The sequence below is a fragment of the Macaca fascicularis genome, chromosome 12 (assembly GCF_037993035.2).
Source record: "Macaca fascicularis isolate 582-1 chromosome 12, T2T-MFA8v1.1".
NCBI classification, from domain to species: domain Eukaryota; kingdom Metazoa; phylum Chordata; class Mammalia; order Primates; family Cercopithecidae; genus Macaca; species Macaca fascicularis.
In genome coordinates, this window is record NC_088386.1 from 101,703,759 (window position 1) to 101,724,156 (window position 20,398).

Genomic DNA, 20,398 nt, shown 5'->3' on the forward strand with positions numbered 1-20,398 from the left:
CACCTTCCTGCCACTAGATGGCACTAGCAACACCTGTAGACGCGGGAAAGGGGATTGAGATCCTCACTGTCTCTTGTTTAATTAAAGTTTAGAAACCTATTAATAGAGACAAATCGGTTGCAGATAAACCTTTCAGCCTTGCATTGTCCAACGGGGAGCAATGAGGCTGAAAATGCAGGAGTGGTGAGAAAGCAGACACTGTGGGAAGACTGAACCAAAAAAAGAAAAAAATTCAGTATAAATTAAAAGTGAAATGAGGTGGCAATGATTTCTCTTAGCCTGAAGATGGTTTCTTTCCAGTTCCAGGGTACCAAGGCAGCAGTCTCAGTTAACCCTCAGTGAGGCACGGTGGCAGGCCGCTTGTGAGGGAAGGAAGTTAGGAAAGACACACAGAAGTGGTAGCCTCAGGAGGAAGAGTTGCCAGATTTAGGACCTGGTGTCCAGTCAAGGTAATAAGGAGGTGCATTCGATGACTGGAGCTAGAGCACTTTGAATGAGGACTGAAAATCAGAAAGGATGTGTTCTCCCTCAAGAAAGCAAAGAGAGAGCAGAGCAAAGTGAGAAGAATTGGGGATGCTTGCCTCATCCAGGTTAAAAAAAAAAAAGGCCTCCAGCCTTGGGTGATGCAATGTCGTTTGTACTGTTACAATGCAGCAGATTTTACATTTTTCCCTCTGTGCAGTCCTATTAGCTGACACTGCTGAAGTTCCCACACTGGTTTCTAATGCCAAACATTTAGGAGCCACTCTAAATGCATCACTGCAGTTGGCTTGAGTGTAAAAGCACACACAGAAACACCCTCACTGAATGATGGGGATTCTTCATGACCTGTTTGATGCCAGCAATTGTGAGGATTGCTGTGCCCTCTTTGTACTGGCTGGGCTTACCCCCACAAGTGGCAGCATTGCAGAGATAAGGGCAGCCATTTTTATATCTGACGTCTAGACTAGTTATCTTCACTCTCATTAATCTGTCCAGCTCTGGGCTAGAAAGAGATGAATTCCTGGTTTGCCTCCTAGATGTGCTCCCTGACTCCAAATCATCTCACCCAATTTGCCACTCATCAGCTCTAAGACAGCCAGTGAGGAGCAAAGCTGCAGACAACAGGGGAATGACAGACCGACATAGAATATATTTCCTTTCTTACCCTTCCTCGCATCCCTGAACCCCATGCCCGCTCCCTGTCCCACAGTTGTAAAAGTATTAAGAGTATTCATGTGCATACACTGGTGCTCTCTAGGGGTGAGGTTTATGTTAATGTAAATCCAAAGTACTGGAAGGAAAGCTGAGAGCCAAACTGAACGACTTGGATTACAGTCGAATTCGAGTTCTAACCTTCAGGACCCAAGGTAATGCTTATGTTGGTGAAGTGAAACCTGTGGATGTTGTTTCACCTGACTCTCTTTGGGTTGTGGAGACTCACGGCTCCCAGAAAGGCTGGGTAAAGACGTGCCAGTAGCTGCTGCAGACACTGTTTTGTGTGCACACCGTGTCGGGCCATGACTGACAAGTACAGTGGCTAAGTGCTAAGTGCTTCACTTCCGTAAGAGAATAAGCAGACCAGGGCATGTGTACTCTCCTTGAAACTCTGCTTACCATGAGACTTCACAGGCCAGTCATGTTCTTTTGTAAAAAATATATACATAAAATACCATCTGAGCGGCAGGGCTCATTTAGCCAAAATAAACACAGGGCTTAGTAACTTGAAGGTAAGAATTTCCAGGGTGCTCCTGGTGGGTCGCTTTGAGGCTAAGCAAAGGCAGTGCACAAGTTGCATGGATTGAGCCATGGCTTTCGTCCTGGAGGATGGCAAGCATCTTTGGGAAGAAGAAACCAAGGCTTGGGGAGCAGAGACTTGGCCAATGGACGCAGTAAAGAGCAGAATCTGAACTGGGAATGGAGAATTTCATTCACCTTGGCACATTTTACACGGAGATCTGAATTGGTAACCAGATGAATCTAGTGCCATGGGTATCTCCTTTCTGGCTGAGCCCTGTTTGACCACAGCATGCAACTCTGTGCCAGCAAACTTTTCTGTTTGAGAGAGGAGGGGACTGTGTGTTCCATCTAACCTAGTGACTCATATACTATTCCTCTTATGGTCAGGACAGCAGGAGTCCTCTCTTGATCAGGGCGTAAAATCAGCCTTTTCCCTCAAAAAATGGAAACAGATAAATCAGGTTTGGGCAGGCAAGGTATGGAAAGTTGATGTTGAAACACTACCAACCATAGCATTTACATTGTTAGTACGTTTTTCAAATTGGAGTGTTTTTCTTTTCCTTTATAAATTAATCATGCAACAGAAGTAATCTCATTCTTTAGGAGCAATCAATGTATAGGAAAATCTTTATGGAAATACAGTAAAAGTGGCCTTTGGACCTGCAGTTATTAGATGGTCTCGATCTTTTGTATTTTGAAGTATCTTTCATTTTCCGCCTCTTACTGATTTCTTGCCATGCAATTTTTTAAATTTAAATCATCCTGTGTTTTCTGCTGTGTGTGTATATATATACACACATATATATACACACATACATACACACACACACACACACACACACATTGTGTACCAGGATGTGAGTCAGTAATGAAGAAAAAGCTTAGAAGAAAAAGAGATCTGTGTTGAGAAGAGAGAAAGAGAAGACAGAATGAATAAACTGTGTTGTCATGTGATTTTTTAAAAAGACCCTTTTTTGTGGTTGTTATGAGTCACATTTTAAACAATGTAGCCTGGGTGTGCATTCTTTTCTTTTCTTTTTTAAAGCAGTGGCTATAAACATGGTGCCGTCATGTATCTTTTTCTAGGATTTGAGCTTCAACAAATGAAAAACCGTGTGTATAGAGGGGGAAAAAAGAACCGAAAAGTGGTGTAATTAAGGTGATGGATATTTCCTCTTACCCAATACTTTCTTTTTTCAATAAAAGAAAAAAGAACAATAAAGAAGCCAGTAAAAATATATAAAGCCCATAATCAGAGTTCTGGGGTTGTTGACCAGGTGGTTATTTTTAGCAGCTCACCTTGGAGGCAAGAGTTTTTGTTCGTGTTAGAGGCTGTGGGATCTGAGCAAAGCAGGGGCAGAGAAACGATCTGATGCCCTACCTGTGAGAGACTCATGGAAATCCCAGCTGGGTGCACCTGTGGAAGGTGGTTGTCAGAGGGAAGGATTCAGAATGACTGTCTTATGCTAGTGGATGCTAAAAGGAACATTAGTGTCTCCTGTTTCGGCTGGGAATGTGGGGTTTATGACTCACACCATTCCTGAGGTCCAGGGCCCCATTTCTTGGGTCTCCCTAGGTGCCTTTCTGCAGTCCTCCACAGCTCTCATCCAGACAAAACCAGGAGAAAGTGCACATCCACAGCTGTCTCTTGGGCATAGAGGGGAGCAGTATTAAGAGAGGCCCATTTTGGAGTAATGCTGGCTGGCATTTGACTCTATTCCTCAGGCTTTAAGTTCTGTTTCTTTGGTGCCAACTGGCCGATCTCTGCATTTTGCACCGTCATCTCTCCTTTCCCATTCCCACCCTCACCCTCTATTGCCTGCCTCCCAAAGCTTTGTCTGCCAGGGTAAGGTCCCCCATCCCAGAGCCTGGCGTCATATTCCCTTTCTCCCTGGACTCCCTTCCTCCCATGACTCCTTCTCCTAGAAGCACTTCTGAGATGCAGAGAGGGTTAAATGGTTTGCACATAACCGTCTGATGAAAAGCAGAGAAGTGTTCCTAACCCCTGCCAGGGTTCCAGATAGGCGGCTGTAGTGTGTGAATCCTCCTCCTTGCCCCCCACCCCCTTATGTCTCCAGCTGCCAGATTAAGGCTAGGTGTTGCGGAACAAGAAAGCATGGAGATCAGATGTGTGAAGCGGGTAACTGCTTGGTGGTCATCCTTCCCCGGGGGACACGGAGGTGTTCTTTGTGAGGTTCGCTGGAGCATGCTGCCTCTCCTGCTACAGAGGCCTGACACGTCCCCTCTCCGTCAGTTTACCACTCATGTAAACAACTGTCAAGGCCAGCTTATCTAGGGGTGGAAGAAAATGTTTTTCACCAACGTTTCCCTCCAAGAACACAGGGACAAGACTCAGTTTACAGAAAGTAGCATCAGTGCCACCAAAGAGTGTAAAGCGTCGGAGACTTCAGCCAGTCAGAGATCTGAATTCGGAGGCATTTAAAAATGCCTCTAGATGTGGGAGCAATCCACATGGTTTCTGCCAACTTACTGAAAACATCCCGGCGCCTCCCGCCACACCATGCTTATAGGCAGATGGAAAGAGTCAGTTCTCAGGGATGCCTTTGTTCTTGTGCGTCTTTTTTCCAAACACACCAGAGGGCGTGACCACATTCTTCTACTATCTTCTGTAAACTTATCTAGAGGAGCCAACCTTTTTCTGTTTGTTTAATCTCACAAATTAAATAAACCTTTTATCTGAAATGTTCCTTCACCAGCACTTCATTTTTAACCTGTACAGAAAGGACCGTGCAGACAGGCCAGTCCTGAAACAATTCTGACATGCAGTGAGCCCTTCTTGAAAGACAGGGAGAGAAGGCTTACCCTTGGTGTCTTTCAAAACACTTCTTTTGGAAACCTGGGTGACTCCCCCAGGTCCAGATGACATTTCATAAATGCAGCTATAGTATATGCTTTCTCATTTCAGTGATTCCGTGAGAAACTGACTTGACTGAGACACGCCAATCCTCAGACAGGTTCAGACAGAAACAGGAGGCAGAAAGGAAGAGGACTGTTTCCTCTTCCCTCCCTACTTGGTTAGAGCAAGGAATCTGCAAACTTGTTCTGTAAAAGGCCAGACAGTAAATATCTTGGGTTTTTTTTTTTTTTTTTTTTTTTTTTTTTTTTTTTTTTTTTGAGACGGAGTCTGGCTCTGTCGCCCAGGCTGGAGTGCAGTGGCCGGATCTCAGCTCACTGCAAGCTCCGCCTCCCGGGTTTACGCCATTCTCCTGCCTCAGCCTCCCGAGTAGCTGGGACTACAGGCACCCGCCACCTCGCCCGGCTAGTTTTTTGTATTTTTTAGTAGAGACGGGGTTTCACGGTGTTCGCCAGGATGGTCTCGATCTCCTGACCTCGTGATCCGCCCGTCTCGGCCTCCCAAAGTGCTGGGATTACAGGCTTGAGCCACCGCGCCCGGCAATATCTTGGGTTTTACAGGACATACAGTCTCTGTTGCAAGTACTCAGCTCTGCCATTGTGGCATAAAAGCATCCATAAGCAATATGTAAACAAATGAGGGTGTCTGTTCCAACAAAACTTGATTTACACAAACAGGCAGTGGGCTGGATTTGGCCCACAGGCCACAGTGAGCTGACCCCTGGGTTAGATCACAGGCTGGGATTTTGTCCACCTGGTTCCAGCCGTGACTCTGCCACTTGCTAGCAGTGTACAGGTCCTCGGAGGACCCTGGGCCATCTCTTGGGTTTCACTGAGTGCTGCTCTGCCCTTCTCCACAATTATCCTCCAAGTGAAACCAGGAGAAAATCACTTGTCCTCTCAAGCTCTCAGGTCTCCCTTTGGAGGGTCATGAGGAATAAACAAAATGGTTCATGTGAAGCCCATAGAAGGAAATGTCCACTCAGGGTAGCCATTGTTACAGACATGTTTCCCAATTGCATATTAATTCAGTAACCCTATTTGCAGATAGGAATGACAGGAGCACTACCTCATGTGTAATTATTTTTCTTATTTTCTCCCATGCCTGGTTTCTCAAACTGTAGTGTTTCTCAAAATTCAAATTCTTTGTGTTTGCATTGCTTTTCTCTAGGGGACTCAGAACTTTTACAGATGAGAGCCTGTGCAACCTTGCAAATGCACTTGGAGTTGAGTTATTGACTAGTTAAATATCTGTTTCTCATTATCTCACACAATGGGAAAACTTTGTAGAGAATTTGGGGTGGGAATTAATGAAAAATAGTTCCGGAATTGAAAGCATTTTCTTTCCAGTTGAAAAAAGACATCGAGTAAGCAGTGGAAATTAGGTCAATCAAAGGGAAACTTCAGGTCAACAGATCAACCAACTCCAGGCAAGGTTGAATTCTCACCTACACTTTCACCCACCTAGCCCAGGCTCCTTTTTTGTCAAGCAATGGCTCGATCACCCCAGATGGCTGAAGGGGCAAGTGAAGCTAAAATTGCACAACTCAACAATTCGGGCATCTGGTGCAGGTGACATCCACCTAAAGTGGGCGCCTTTTTCTAATTTCCCAACGAGGTGCCGTATGAGCTAGCAAAATCTATAGCACTTTCTGAAAATAACTCTCCAGGGAAGTACCAGTAGGTCATCAACATTTTCCAGGGAGTCTGAACACTGGTCCACATATATTCCTCTATGCCATCCATCCATTTATCCATCCACCTATCCATTCATCCGTCCATCTGGCATTCATTGGATTGCTGCTTTTATCTGGGAAGGTGCTTTGGGTGTGAATTCAACCCCTATTGATTTATCATCTTCCTTTTCTCTGGCTGGCAAACCACAGCCTCATTAGCATACAGCCTCAGAGAGGCTAGAACAGAGCCAGAATCTAAACCAGCACACTCCACCTGCCTTTGGAGTTGAGTCTCTTTAGCTGGTGAATGTTCTGAGAAACTTTTAAACCCAACTGCAAGTCAACCAAGAGTTGCTTATAGGGGATCAGGAAGGGGTTGCTAGTCGTATCCTCTCTTTTCTAACATTAACGTTATTTCTAACCTTTCAACATTAAAAGCATGAATTCACATAGTACTATTTTTCATTTCTCCAAACAAATGCCCAAAGAAAATGTTTAAGGAGCCAGTATAATGTCCCCCAAATAGATTTTTGTCACTGAAGTTTTCTACATGTTGATAATTTCAGGGGAGAGAAGGATAGGTAGAGAAGGGGAAGAGGGTCTTACCTAAAGTAGAATTTGTCTTTCAAGTAGAGCAGGATTCTGAGAGACTATGTCTGTGTCTCTGATTCTAAATATGTAATCCATGTACTAGGATTTCACCTTGCTTAGCAGGTGCCCTTGATTCTCTCCATTGTGCCCTAACACTGTCTCTTATCATAAGAAACACTGTAAGAGGAGCATGAAGACTTCCTCCTTCTCCAGCCTGAGCACTTTAAGCCGTGGGTGGTGTATTTTGTGTTGGAAACCAGCACTTTGGCTGAAGGAAAGCAGACTTTTGAACAAAGATGATGTAGTGATGGAGGGAATGTGGGTAGTTGTGACCATGTTCTGCTTGACAAAAATTTGTGCTCCAACCTTTGTGGTCTGGTCAGGTACTTCTTCGGAGGGAAAGCTAATCCCTAGGGATTTATCACCTCCCTTTTCTTGATGGGTGAGCTGCAGCCTCATTAGAGGGTGGCCCTCACTATGGAGCCACATGAAAATCAGAGACAAACCCCAGGATACCCTTTGGGGAGAGGAGGGATGTCTCTGAGGAACTCCGGGGGCATCCCTTAACACTTGAATGTTTCCTGTGCATTTTTGTGAGCTCATGTCGAAAATCCAGCAGCAGGATGGTTGCCAGGCAGCAGATCTTCTTAGTGACCTGAATAATGAGTTGACACCAGTTCACTGTGACTTGCAAGCTGGCCATTTCAAGAAACCATTTCCAGCACCTTGCTTTCTCTTCCTCTCTGATTCTATGCTTAATTTCCACCATGGCCACAAATATGAGAGAGAGAGGCCTTTCTCTGCTATGGTGATGAAACTAATAAAAGACAGAATTAGTTTGGGGACAAAGACAAAGAGGGTAGGCAATAAGGTGGGAGAAGATGAAGATGAAGAAAGGGACATTCAAGGGATCCTGGGATTCTGGGGTCATTTCTACCCCAGGGGATGTGGATGTGGCTGTCAAAGTGTGTGCAGAGCAACACATCCTTGTCAAAGCTCTGCCAATGTTGTGGGATTTCTGGTCACCCAAGCGGTACCAATGAACCTGCACCCTAGCAGAAGGGGATTCCAACAGCAGGAGAAAGCAGTGATTAAGAGCTAGGAAGCTGAGCAGGCTTTGGAATATTTTCCAAGAAAAATGTTCTCATTTTTCTATCACTTCTGAGAAGACATTAGAAGGTCTGACCCACCTCTCACCTATTCCCCAAATCAAAGAGAAGAGTTCTGATGTTCAGGCTGCAGGAATTAGAGAACGCCGACTCAGAAATAGGAGTCTTAGCCTCAGTTCAGTGTTTGATTCACCAAGCATTTACTGAGTGCCTTCTTTGTATAAACCCTTAGGTATGGATGACAGCAAATTCCTCGTGATGAGAGTAAGTTCCTCTGCTTAAAGAGCTCTGAATCTCAGGGTGGGTAGTGGAAGGAGGCATGAAAATATAAATGAGCCCCGTCTGCATCTCGAGCAGAGGGGGACCACCAATGCATGAAGGAGCCAGCAGCACTTCCCACCCATGGCTCCCCCTCCTGGGGCACCCCATGAGTAGAGAGGATGCATCTTTCTGGCTTAACGCAAGCAGCTAGGGAGGCATTTTTCATAGGAGAAGCATATATCATTTTTCAGAAGTAAAGATCATGTCTGGTTTTGGCAAGCTCAAAAACTCCTAGTCCCTTTCTGGGCCAGATTCTCATCTGATGTAAATCTTTGGGAGAATCAAGTTGTAACACTGCTTTGCATCGAGTGGGACTCCAGCCAGTCTTTCCCCAGAGTTACCCTGGGCTTAAATCTACTACATAATCTCCATGGCAACCAGCGGCGGCCAGTGAACGTGGTTGCCTTCTAAATACTCTGCCAGCTTCTCTTCCCTGCTCTGTCTTTTCTGTCATTAAGAATGATCTCCCTCCCTCTGGTCTCACTCACTCTCGCTCTCACATACCCTCTGTTATTTTGTGCCCACATTTTTTGTTGCAACTTCCCTTCCAATCTGCTTTTAAAAATCCTCCATCCAATTAAAAAGATGAGGATGCATTAGTCATGACTTAACAGTGGTGATTGACCTGTTTAGGCAAGACCAGGCTAATTTCAATGGGCACAGAAGCCTTGGCAAGCCAAAGTGGAATTTACCTTCAAGTCTAGCCAGCCTAATTAATACATTGTTGCTGAGAATGCTGGCCAGCCAGACCAAATATGGTGTTTCCACCACTCAGGAAATCTGCCTCACTGAATCCCAGAAGTCATGTCAGCATCATTTACTTGTATGTATTTGTGTATGTGTATGTGTGTGTGAGAGAGAGAGAGGGAGATGGAGGGAGAGAGAAGTATAATGCTTCCATATATTATAAAGTAATTGTGGTTAAACAGAAAGAAAAGAGATGTGTAATCCTACCATTCTTGGTTGAATCCCATACTTACTATTTAACTAGCTGTATAACCACTTAATTTAACCTCTCTCCACCTCTGTTTCCTCATCTGTAAAATGGGTCTGACAGTAGCTACCTCCCAAGGGGGTAAGTAGGAAATAATGCAATCGTTGAGAAGTGCTTGGCAGGTGCTAAGGACTGAGTACCACCTTAGTCCCCCATCCCCTTCCCTGTACGTCCCAAAGCATGTGTGTGTTTCTTTCTTTCTTTCTTTCTTTTTAATTAGTCTTTTGATTAGTCTGCATGCTCTCAGCCTAGCAACACTCTTCTGTGTCTCTCCACCAGGGGGCACCCTCCTGCCAGGGACCGAGCCCACAGTGGACACGGTGCCCATGCAGCCCATCCCAGCCTACTGGTATTACGTAATGGCCGCCGGGGGCGCCGTGCTGGTGCTGGTCTCCGTCGCGCTGGCCCTGGTGCTCCACTACCACCGGTTCCGCTATGCGGCCAAGAAGACTGATCACTCCATCACCTACAAAACCTCCCACTACACCAACGGGGCCCCTCTGGCGGTGGAGCCCACCCTAACCATTAAGCTAGAGCAAGACCGTGGCTCGCACTGCTGAGGGCCGAAGCAAGAACAGCACCCAAAACAAACGAGAAAGACTGCAAACACGTTGCCTCGATTTTGCACTTTTTTTCTCCTCGCCTAGTTTCTGTGTGAACTCTCAGACATCTCTCTCCCAGGTCCCCAACCCTGAGCACTCTTAGCAATCCCAACCATCCTCCTTGGGTTCATTTTGGTTTTTGTTTTTTCTTTTTCCTTTTTGTTGATTCCAAACCAACAAACCCAACTCTAATGCTGCATCTTGGACTATCCGAAGAGATCCACCCCCAAGCACTCCACAACTCAAGGCTCAGCTGGTTTTGTTCCAGAGACTGGTTCGCTTGTGTTTTCCCCTTGCCTTATCCCATACCTCCTCTCAGTGGACAGTCTGCCAGGAGACGTGAGGGGAAGCCTGGATCTGTGTGTATGTACATAGTAGACATGTGCGTGTGTGAATAGCTGTCTGTGTGCGGGTGTGTGAGAGGCTGGTTCATTGTGTGTGTGTTTGTGGGGGGGCGGGTGAGTGTTCAGAGAGGGCCCCTTTAACTCTTGTGTTACTTCTCCTGGGGTACATTTTACAGGAAAATAATATACTGTACAAGTTTTGTTTACTTGGAGAAGAGATTGAAGCTTTTTGTTGCCTTATCTAGCTCTGGCTGGGTTTCTGTTGGCTGCCATTATCATCTCCAGGTACCTAAAGAAATAGAGGCCACATGGGATGCAGTATGGCCTCTCCCATCCCTATCCCCATCCCCGACCCACCTGACCCAAGAGAAGGTTCCCCTAGCACACTCAGACAAGACCCCCTTGTCTTCTGGTGTCTTTGAAATGTCAAGATAACAGCCATTGGGTGTGTGCGGAACCACCTCTCCAGCCCTGAAGCAGATCTGTCTCATGTTGCCTTATAAAAGAGAAGCTCATAATGAATGTTTAGCTTTTATCAGTTACGTCCAATCTTGGAATAAGTCATAGAGAATAACAAGTCTGGGACTGATGTAGGAAAAACAGTAGTCTATTTAAGTTGAGAGCAGGAGGAGGTGGATGAGAGAAGGGAGGAGAGGGAAGAACTGAAATGCTGTCTCCTCGCCCAGGGTGGTTATTGGGCCCAACCTATGATGGGATTGAGTACGAAGGTTAAAAACTGTATACTTTGGTATTATATTGGTCATTGTAATAGCAGTTGTAAAATATGGGGGAAAAGGGGATCATTTGCTTTCCTTTCATGGTGTTAATGTGTGCCTGAATCTATAGCCACTAAAATGTAAGGCTGTCCACCTGACTTATTTAAATATTATGAGAGAATAGAAAGTAATCCATTTTGAAGTGTACCAATGTGCTGCCCCTTAAAGCATTCATAGCATCTGGCAAATAGGCCCTTGTAGGCTGGCCTGGCGTATCCAGATCTTGCTGCATCGTCACAGAGAAGGTCTAGTGAAGATGTAACCATTGCTGCTCATGTGTCTTCTTGAAGCAACAAGGGGAACAGGATGTAAGAGAGAAGTTGCTAATGATACTACACAAAGGACGGATTAAATAATGAAGTCAATTTCATTGATAGAAAATGCAAATTTTAAGAATCTCAGTGTACGAGGGCTCAGCCTTGGGAGCATTTATTTTTTACCTTCCTGCTAAAAATCCACTGGGGAGGTATAAAATTCACTCCAAAGAAGTTTGCCTGGGCCAAAAGCCTCCGGGTTCCTTCTGAGAACAAAATACTAATGATTTTTTTTTTTTTTTTTTTTTTTTTTTTTTGGCTGCTTGGGAGAGACTTTCAGCATTCTTTCACAATATCCAGATATGTCCCTTCAGCACACACACTCAACTTTCTCATCTGGTTCTTTTCATCCTCCCGAAAGAATGGTGCTCTCCCACTCTTATTCTATTTCAAAGAGCTACTCTGTCTCAACCACAGCAGCCCTGCCAAGAAAAGACAAGATGAAAGGCTAGAGCATGTGCTACCTTGAGATTTCAAGAAGTGTCCTACCTCAGCTGAAGACGGAGAAAGAAACGGGGAGTGGGGAGGGGATCAGCCCAGGGTACCATGTGATGACTAATATGCCACTTATTAAGGGCTTTTATCTCGGCTGTCCACATCCAGTCATGCATTTGGGGCCAGGCATGCTTGTAAAATGATTGACATTCCTGTAGGCGCCCCATAGAAGTGTGGCGTCGAGAAATTATATCTGGAAAATGCAGCCAGTGTAGTGACCGACTAAGTTACCATATACTCTGGTGATTCCCCTTCTGTAACAGAAGATGACAGCAACTTTGTGAACTTTCTGTATCTTTATCTGATGCCCCAAGTGGCATCTTTATGTACATGCCTTAGTTGAGAATATGAGACTGCTCTAATCTTTGTGAATCCCTTCACACTTCAGCTGAGGATGTCACCTTCTCTGTCTCTCCCCACCCCACAACCTCTGCCTTTGCTCTGTCTACCCCAGCAATTTTCATAGTGTTATCCAGGTACTATGCTAAAAGGTCAGCTCTTCTGTAAAATGCCATGCTTCGCAGCTTTAAAAAGCAAAATTCTGTATTTCACGGAGGGAGGGAAGGGTCACTCTCTTCTAAGAAAAATAGACTGGACAGGCGAATGCATGCATGCATGTGTTTAGAGTTGCTTCTCAGAAGACAAAGAGATGATAGCAACTATTAAAATACGAATGAATGAATGAATGAATGAATGAATGAATGAGTTGAAGGCCTAGCTCGGGCTGATAAAGCTTTTGCCTTAGTAGAGGTTTTATGTCAACCCCTTCAGGAGGGAAGCCGTTATTTCTGGGTTGAGCTCCCCTTCCTTGGTATTATGCTAGCAATTGCCATCACTTAGTTCCTGGCGAAGGCAGAAAAAAGAAACAAAAAAATCAGCATTGTCATTGACAAAACTGGATGCTGAAGATGAAGTAAAATTGTCTTTTCCCTTGTCCCACATTTTTGGGATTAAAGCCAGAATTGAATAGGAAATACAGTAATATTTCTGAAGTTGATAGCCTATCTTTAAGAAGACCCTGTCTTTAAAATGAAACTAGCAGGCAAACACCTAAATAATCGAAAATTACCAAAGAACAACAATGAAACAAGAAAACCTAAAGATTTTTACTTCCTATTCTTATTCCTCTCCTTATTACTGTGACACCCCTTGCGTTGCGCAGTTGCCTGTGTGTCAAAATAATTTGTGGACGTTGGAAATTATTTGAAAATGTATTGTGTGGAATGTAATAAAATGATGATATTTTTATACAAACATCTGAGGTTTTTTTTCCCTTTGCCTGTGAGAACAAAGTTGAAATGTAGGCTTTGAGCAAACCAATGCTTCCAAAGTTTACACATCACCTTCTGAGCTACAGGGCATTTCTGTGGGAGGTAGGTGGGTTTTCTCCTTGAGGCTGAATGCCAACTTTTCCTTCTTTTTATTTTTATTACTGCTTGTTAGGATTTTTATCCAATTTGTGCAGCTGAGACAACTTTTATGATTGGTGTGGGATTTTGCAAAAGTTGCTAAGTGCTAAATTGCTAAATGAGATTCCACAAAATTTCTCTTGATGACAAATCCCTGGAGATTAGATTCTACTTTCAAAGGGCTCCGGGGGAGTGGTACCAGCTAAGCTGAATCCTGTACTCAGCTCTGCGGAGACAGATCACTTCCTTTGAAGAAGCAGCAGTGACATCTTACCCCTCACCTACCCAATTATTACTTCCACAGGGATGTGAATCTCCCATTTACAAGCACTTTCCCAGACTAAACGGGAACTTGTAGCATGTTCAGGGCTGAAAGATATTCTAGATTTCATTTTTGAACAGGTAATGAAGATAATTAGATGATGACGGTGGACATGGAGCTTTCGGAGTGGGACATTTTATGAAAGGAACACTATAAAACTTTGAGCAGAGGCACTTGGGGAAACTTACTCAAAAGGCCAAGTCTTTCTTGATGAGTATTTTTCTTTGGTCCTCCTCTTTGGATGGCGACCTACTTATATAAAATATTTCTATCAGAGGGGGACTGGGTTGGGTGGGGTGGGGGAAAATCTAGGCAAGACAGCCTCCCAGCAGTTCATGATTTCTAGATAGTGGTCAAGAAGAGGTCACAGTAATCCTATTTGCAGATAGGATTTCCCACCACCCCTATTCATGGGATTTATCAGAGGCCTTCTGATAACCTGGGAGCCCTCCTCAGGGGTCCAAGAACCATCCTTAAAGGTCCTGAGAAAATGCACATGTTCAGAAGATCCTATTTCTGCCAGAGTCCTGGTTTTCTTCCTATCCAAACCTAGATCCAGAAAGGAGTGCTTTTTACAGCTGTAAAACCTGTCCAAGTGCTGCTACAAGGAGACAGATTTCCGGTTTTTAGATCTTACTGGAAGTTCTGTTAGTACAGATGGTTCAGTATAGATGTCACTATCTGTCCTTCGCAGGAGAATAAAGTAGAATGTCTGTGATCACAGCATTTTTTGTTTCCCCAGTGACAAGCTCAATTACCCCTTTTGTCTAAATAACATTTGGCTTTCCTCAAAGCCATTTGTTCCCATTAGTAAAGAATGAAATAAAACATCTCAAAAGTGTTTATTTCAAACAAAGACCCAGGCTCAGTCAACATTTCCTTGAGCTGACCTGGGACCAAACTTGCCAGACTGAACTAAATTAGCCATCACTTATGCTTTGTTGGCATTACTGTTTTTGGAGCCACCTTTGGGAAGTTTCCCACCTTGGTTCCAGTCCCAAGACTTATTTTAAGGGTACTTACTCCCCCTAAAAGGGCAAGGACTATTACGACTCCAATCTTAGATGTCAAACAGGGCACTGTTACCACCAAACACTCCTCAGTGTGGCATTTCATGTGTAGCCCAAGCATAAATGTTCAGAAATTGTGTTTCCACGGATCATAAATACCAGATGTCAAGGCCTAGGCTGGTCTGTTTCTGCTCCTACCTGGTTCTTTGTGATGGTTTTAGCGTGTGTTCTCTCTTCACCCGCTGCCCTCCTAGCTCAGATAACTGAAGCCCAGCCAAGCTGATGTGGCACAGTGTTTATTTTCCTCACCCGTCTTCACGGCCTCTGCAGTTGTTCTGCACAAATGTGTGGCCTTTCTGTAATCTCTGATGAAAAGAGCTACATCCTGAAGTTTTGATTTGCCTGCATTGTGGGCTACACATCTGAGCCAAACTGCAGATCTGTAGGTGAAGGCTTGTTTTTTCCTCTTTAATTGTGCAGATCGCTGGGGCTCTCACAGCTGTAATTTGCCTTTCATCCACTTTAGTGACAGCCCAAAGAAAACACAAAACAAATCCAACCAGAGAAAAGGGCGGGGGGTGGTGAGGGGAACACCAGCTGATGATCTTACAATCAGCAGGGAAAAGAATCACCTTATACAAATAAATGAGCAGCTAGGAATAGTGTAGGATTTAATTAAGCCTGACACAGATCAGGTGCACCACAGTATGTATCGAGGTCAGATACAATCAGAAACCCACACCCTTAGGGGTCTTCAGGCCACAAGCCTGGGCCAGAGTATGTTTGCCTTGACTGCTTGGAGGTGTTCTGTTTGGACCCAAACCTAAACACTGAAGAGAGACAAGATTTGGGATATCGCCAAGAGCAAAACCTTATTTAGCATGGTATGGAACAGTGGAGAATCTAGCTGCTTCAGTACAACCAAGCCGAAGCCATTCTTGCCCCAATCCCAGTGGATAAGAGACCTGGAATCATCTCCTTTCTACTGGGTAAAACAGTTGTTCTTGGCCTTTTCTGTCACTGACCCCCGAGAGCCCCCAAAAGCTAAAGTCTCGTGGGCATTGGACCAAGAAATAGGAAAAACCACTTGAAGGGTCAACAACAGAGGTACTGGAGGAGGACTGTTATGTGGGAAAACCTCTTTTCTCGGAGTTTCATTGCTTGAGAGCTTACTGATACTGATGATACAGGGAGGTTGCTGGCGGGGGACTTTATAGTAACTGGCTGGGTTTCTTTAACTCACAAACATGCTCAAAAAGTACAATAATACAGAAAAAGCAAAAGTTGATTTCATTGTTGACCAATCCCAGTCGCCTCCCCAGAGGTAACTGTGAAGAATGGTTTGAGGAGTATGTTTCCAGGCCTTGTTTTATACCTTTACAAACATGTGTGTGTTCATGTTGAGTTATGTGGTTTGGTTAAGCTGGGGTTTAGTTTGGTTTCATTTGGTTTTGTGTAAATGGTAGCATAATGTTTGCTTACTATATTGGATGACTTGCTTCTTTTCATTTGACATCTTGAGAGTAATTCAGTACATACCAATGCATCTACCCCATCCTTTATATCTGCAGCATAGCATTCTATATTGTGTTGATATGCCAGAGTGTATTAACTGCTCCCCTGTTGACGAGCATTCAGATTGTGTCTAGTTTTTTTCTGTTTTGTTTTGTTTTTTAACTATTATAAACAATACTGCAATGAACATCCTTGAAATTGCTTCTTTGGGCATGTGTTTTACAAAGGATAGAATTTCTGGGTCAAACACATCCCTGTTTTCATTTTAGTAGGCGCTGTAAATGGCTGAGGTTTGCCATTTAAAATGAACCTGTCCCTGCTTGAGAGCACAGCAGAAACTAGTGGACATCCTGGCTGTAGAGCCCCTGCCACATTTGCCCAACCCACATGATCTCTATGCCGATCTCTCTCTACAGTGGGTGTGTTGCTTGCAAGAGAAGACCTTGGGCACTTTTAGCTGAAGAGAATTTTAAACTCAGGGAGTGTTTCTTCAGAACTTTCTTTTTTTAAACTGCCAACTTACGGGGAATATGGACCTGGCTGTAAGTGGCAGCTCCCCAGAGCTGTGGCGGCTGTGTCACTGGAGTTAATTCTGTCCCTGGGTTCAGCAGGCAGAGAGTCCTGTTCTCCATGATTAATGAGTTCCACTTGGTTTCTTCAAAGAGTGCCTGTGCTGTGCCTTGTTGTTATATATTTATGTTTTCTACTAAAAAATTTATGTAAAAAATATCCCTTAAGGTCAGTATGCAGTATTGTGCTGCAGACTAAACTATTCCAGCAGCCAGAGGTAAACCTACATGCAAAGAAAAAGTCTCAAATTTGAGAGGCCTTGGACCCCAGGCCCCCACTCTGGCCCTGAGAGGAGCAGACCTTGTGGACTTCCTTCTGAAGAAGTTCGGGGTTGCAATACCCAAAGGAAAAGCACTAGGCAGTGAGGTGGTTTTCTAGTGGGGTGTTTATAGGCATAGGCAAAGCTACTATCCCCCACACGGGCCAGTAGCAAGGAATGGTGGGTGGAGGAGAAGCCCAGAGACCTGTCAGTCCAAACACCATTTCTAGCAAAGGCACTGCCCTCATTTCTATGGTGTGCTAAGAGAAAAGGATCATAATAAAGTGGCTTTGACTTTGAACATAACGGAGTGTCTGTGGCTATATAGATCCTGTGTGGGCTTTCTCTGATCTTGCCAAAAATCCAGGGCCATTGCCTCCTGGGCATGAGGCATGAGTATTTAACTCAGGAAAGAAAACAGCACAAGTTGAGATCTGGATGAACTAGAGTACATCTCTCTCTCTCTGACACACACACACACACACATACACAGTGCCTTGTTTTGTCTTCTCTGTGTAATTGTGCAAAATTAAATCCTTTAAATATCATGAACATTCCCAAAAACAAAGGCTCTGCTCCAGAATTGGAATGATAGTATACCATGCCATGGCTTTCAGCAATACCAGTTTCTTTCTCCAGCAGCAGGACTCATTAACAGGATGCCTGGACTGGACTTCCCCGCAACTTATTAAAGAGCAGCCAGCTCCAGTAATGATGGGTGTGCAGAAAACCTTGAGCCAGAGGCAGTCTTGACCAAAGTCTCATTCTCCAACGCCTGCTAGTTATTGAAGCTTCATTTAAGCACAAAGAACCTTTTTGTCTCTTTGTGTTTTCTTACTGCCACCCAGGGCCTGCTAGAATAGGAATGAGGATTTCAGGGGCTGGTGTGGGCTTCCCCATGGCTTCTCTAGGGCAGTCCCACAGCTGTCATTGAGAGTGAGATGGTAGTTATTAGGACCTAGATGGGGCCTACATGGATGTGTCAAAGGAGCCCCAGAGATACCTCATTTGCCTTGGCCAACTGTGGTCCAAGACTGTGAGCCCCATATTAGTGTTTACAGGGGCCCTGGGCCCACAAGCCCATCACTGCTTTCTGGCTCTGCCCCTCCTGATGTGGCCATGGTCTCCACCTCTTTCTCTGTGGAGGAGCTGGTCACCACTCATCTGCCTTTCTGCCAGGTGCAGTTTGTCTCCAACCTCCAAACTCCCCTTTCTGCACCTTCCCCCTCTCTTGGTGACCCCTTTTCTTCTCTGGCATCCTTACACTTTCTCTACCCCTTCGTCCATCAACGCCTTCTTCAGAAAAGCATGGGTCAGATTCCTTGACACAGATGCCGCATGGCTACTTCCTCCAATAATTGCATTTTTACAGGGGACCACACCTGAAGCCAGAGGAGTTAGTCTCTTAGTAATTACGGTCCTTGGCCACCAGGAAGCTACTGGGGGAAATCATCTCTTGAATGGGCAGAGAGAGGTACATTTTTGGTAGCTGTAAAATGATATCACAGAGTCATTGATTCTCATTCATTCTTGTGTTCAGAAGACGAGTCCATCTTTTAAGTATAGTGAATTCTCTTAGTGACATACAGGTGTACAGTTTCTTTTCAAGGACCTACAAAATAAGAGGGGCTATCCTTAAGAAGACATTCTTCACATTGGAAGTGGATACAGTTTTGATTCTTCAACTCTGTTTTCTCACTTGTCCAAGGTTGTACCAAACCACTCCATCTGAGTGACACAGTGATGTTTCTAACATGCACACCTCAAATATTGGAACTAGACGAGGGGAAAAATTTCAAAGCCCACTGGAAAAAACTCCCTAAGATATAAAGATATATGACTTTTTCCCCTAGCATATCCGGAAAAATTAAGACTACAGAAGAGGGGAAAAAACAACAGGTTTTCCCTTAAATGCTGTTTTTGCCACCGTCATGCCCTAAGAGAAGGTGCCAACAAAAGAAATGAAAAGAGCCAATTGCTTGTTCACATATCTATTTACAACAATGGAGAATAGCTGATTTTTTAAAGACTTGGGGTAAAAAAGAGGTTCCAGAATTTTCTTTCATCAGCTTTGCTGTGGTTTTCCAGTCCATACAATTGTGAAGCCTGTCTTTATAGCCAAACATGTCTCAGGCTGCATTTTTCTTCTTTTCATGCCATTGTTGGGGCTCATTGGAGACATTCTGGCCTGAGCTACTCATCCGCCTCCACACTTGAAAGTATTACTAGGTCATTTCACAGTCTTCTTGTTTGCAGTCAGTATTTCCAATTCTTTTTAGTGTTTCCTTCTAGTTATTCAACTAAAAATAATAGAAACGAATGGCTAAATTCAAGATCAAACTCTTCCAGTAATCTCATACCAAGCCCCCTCCTTTTTTTTCACACTTGAACCATTTGAAAAATTCCAAAAAATATTTTTTCCATGACCTTGCCTAGATATGGCTGTAGCCCAAGAGATAAAAACGCATGATAAAGGCTCTTCTGATGGTGCTTCTAAACTCAAGCCAAACCCAGCAAGGAAGGAATGGCTCTCAAGTAGCCCGACTTCTTAACGGAGGAGATTTGGCAAAGTTTAGATCAACACCTGAACATTTGGCTCCTTATTGCAACTTGGATGAACAAACTGAATTGGGAAATTAAGTGTAGTGGGGAAGGGGGACCTTCAGCCAATGCTAAATATTAAACTGAATTTTGAAGTGCCAAGAAGAATCTCCTTAGTCCTTTGTTATTTATCTTTTACTGAGGTCTCAGTGTTGTATTTCCTGGTGGGATTAAAAGAGAATGGCTTAGAGAAATTTCTAGAGGCTACTCCCATCTGAAAAATCCAGCGATTTAACTGACCCATGGGGTTCAGAAACTTGGAATCAAGTTCAACAAAGGCACTAAGTGGCCAAGAGCTTATCCCAAATAAATCACAGCCCCCAAACAAGGTGTTGAAAATCTATGGCTTACTCTCAGTTCTGCTGCTGATTTATTCAATGACTTATTGCACTTCTCTACCCTCCCTCCTCAATTTCATCTCTAAAGTCAAAGTGATGACACTTGGGACCTGTGAACATGAATGATTTCAGTGGTTTCCTGTGTGTAAGCAGCTCTTCGATCCTTGCCTTCAAGGCTGGTAGAAGTGTGGCGGGTTAAGTGGATGTACTAAGACTGGCTTTCCATGAGGTTTTCTCAGCCCAGCCTCAGTTAACATGGAGGCTTAAAACTATGGGCACAATTTACCCACTTTGTCAGTTCCTCAGTCACCAATTAGTAGGACTGAGTCCTGAGCCAAACAGGCAAGTATTGAACACATGGAAACTCATGGGTTCTCTTGACCTGTCCTTTTTGTGGTCTTCTCTTTCTGTGCACACCTTAAAACAAATGGTTTCAGGGAGTGGCCACTCCCAGGAGAGGACAGAGTTAGGGTGAAGAATGGGGCAGTGAGCATCGTGAGGCAATGCAGCCCTTTTGTTCAGAAGTTGCCTTGTCTCCCTCAACCATCACCCTCTTCAA

At 44.3% G+C, this 20,398-nt stretch overlaps 1 protein-coding gene across 7 annotated transcripts in view; it reads left to right on the top strand.

The window, feature by feature from the left end:
• NRP2 (neuropilin 2) overlaps positions 1-20,398 on the top strand; it is a 116,457-nt gene that overhangs the window by 85,352 nt on the left and 10,707 nt on the right. For 2 of the 7 annotated variants that reach the window (XM_005574029.4, XM_005574031.4), the window contains exon 16: positions 9,564-13,069. The exons of 2 other annotated variants lie outside the window; for them this stretch is intronic. In XM_005574029.4, coding sequence (XP_005574086.1) covers positions 9,564-9,844 — 281 coding nt within the window. In that variant the 3' untranslated portion in view covers positions 9,845-13,069. Of the gene's footprint in view, positions 1-1,019; positions 2,410-8,201; positions 8,234-9,563; positions 13,070-20,398 lie in introns of those variants that run through there. 3 more of the 7 variants (XM_005574033.5, XM_015432620.4, XM_065525913.2) reach the window with 3 other exon arrangements.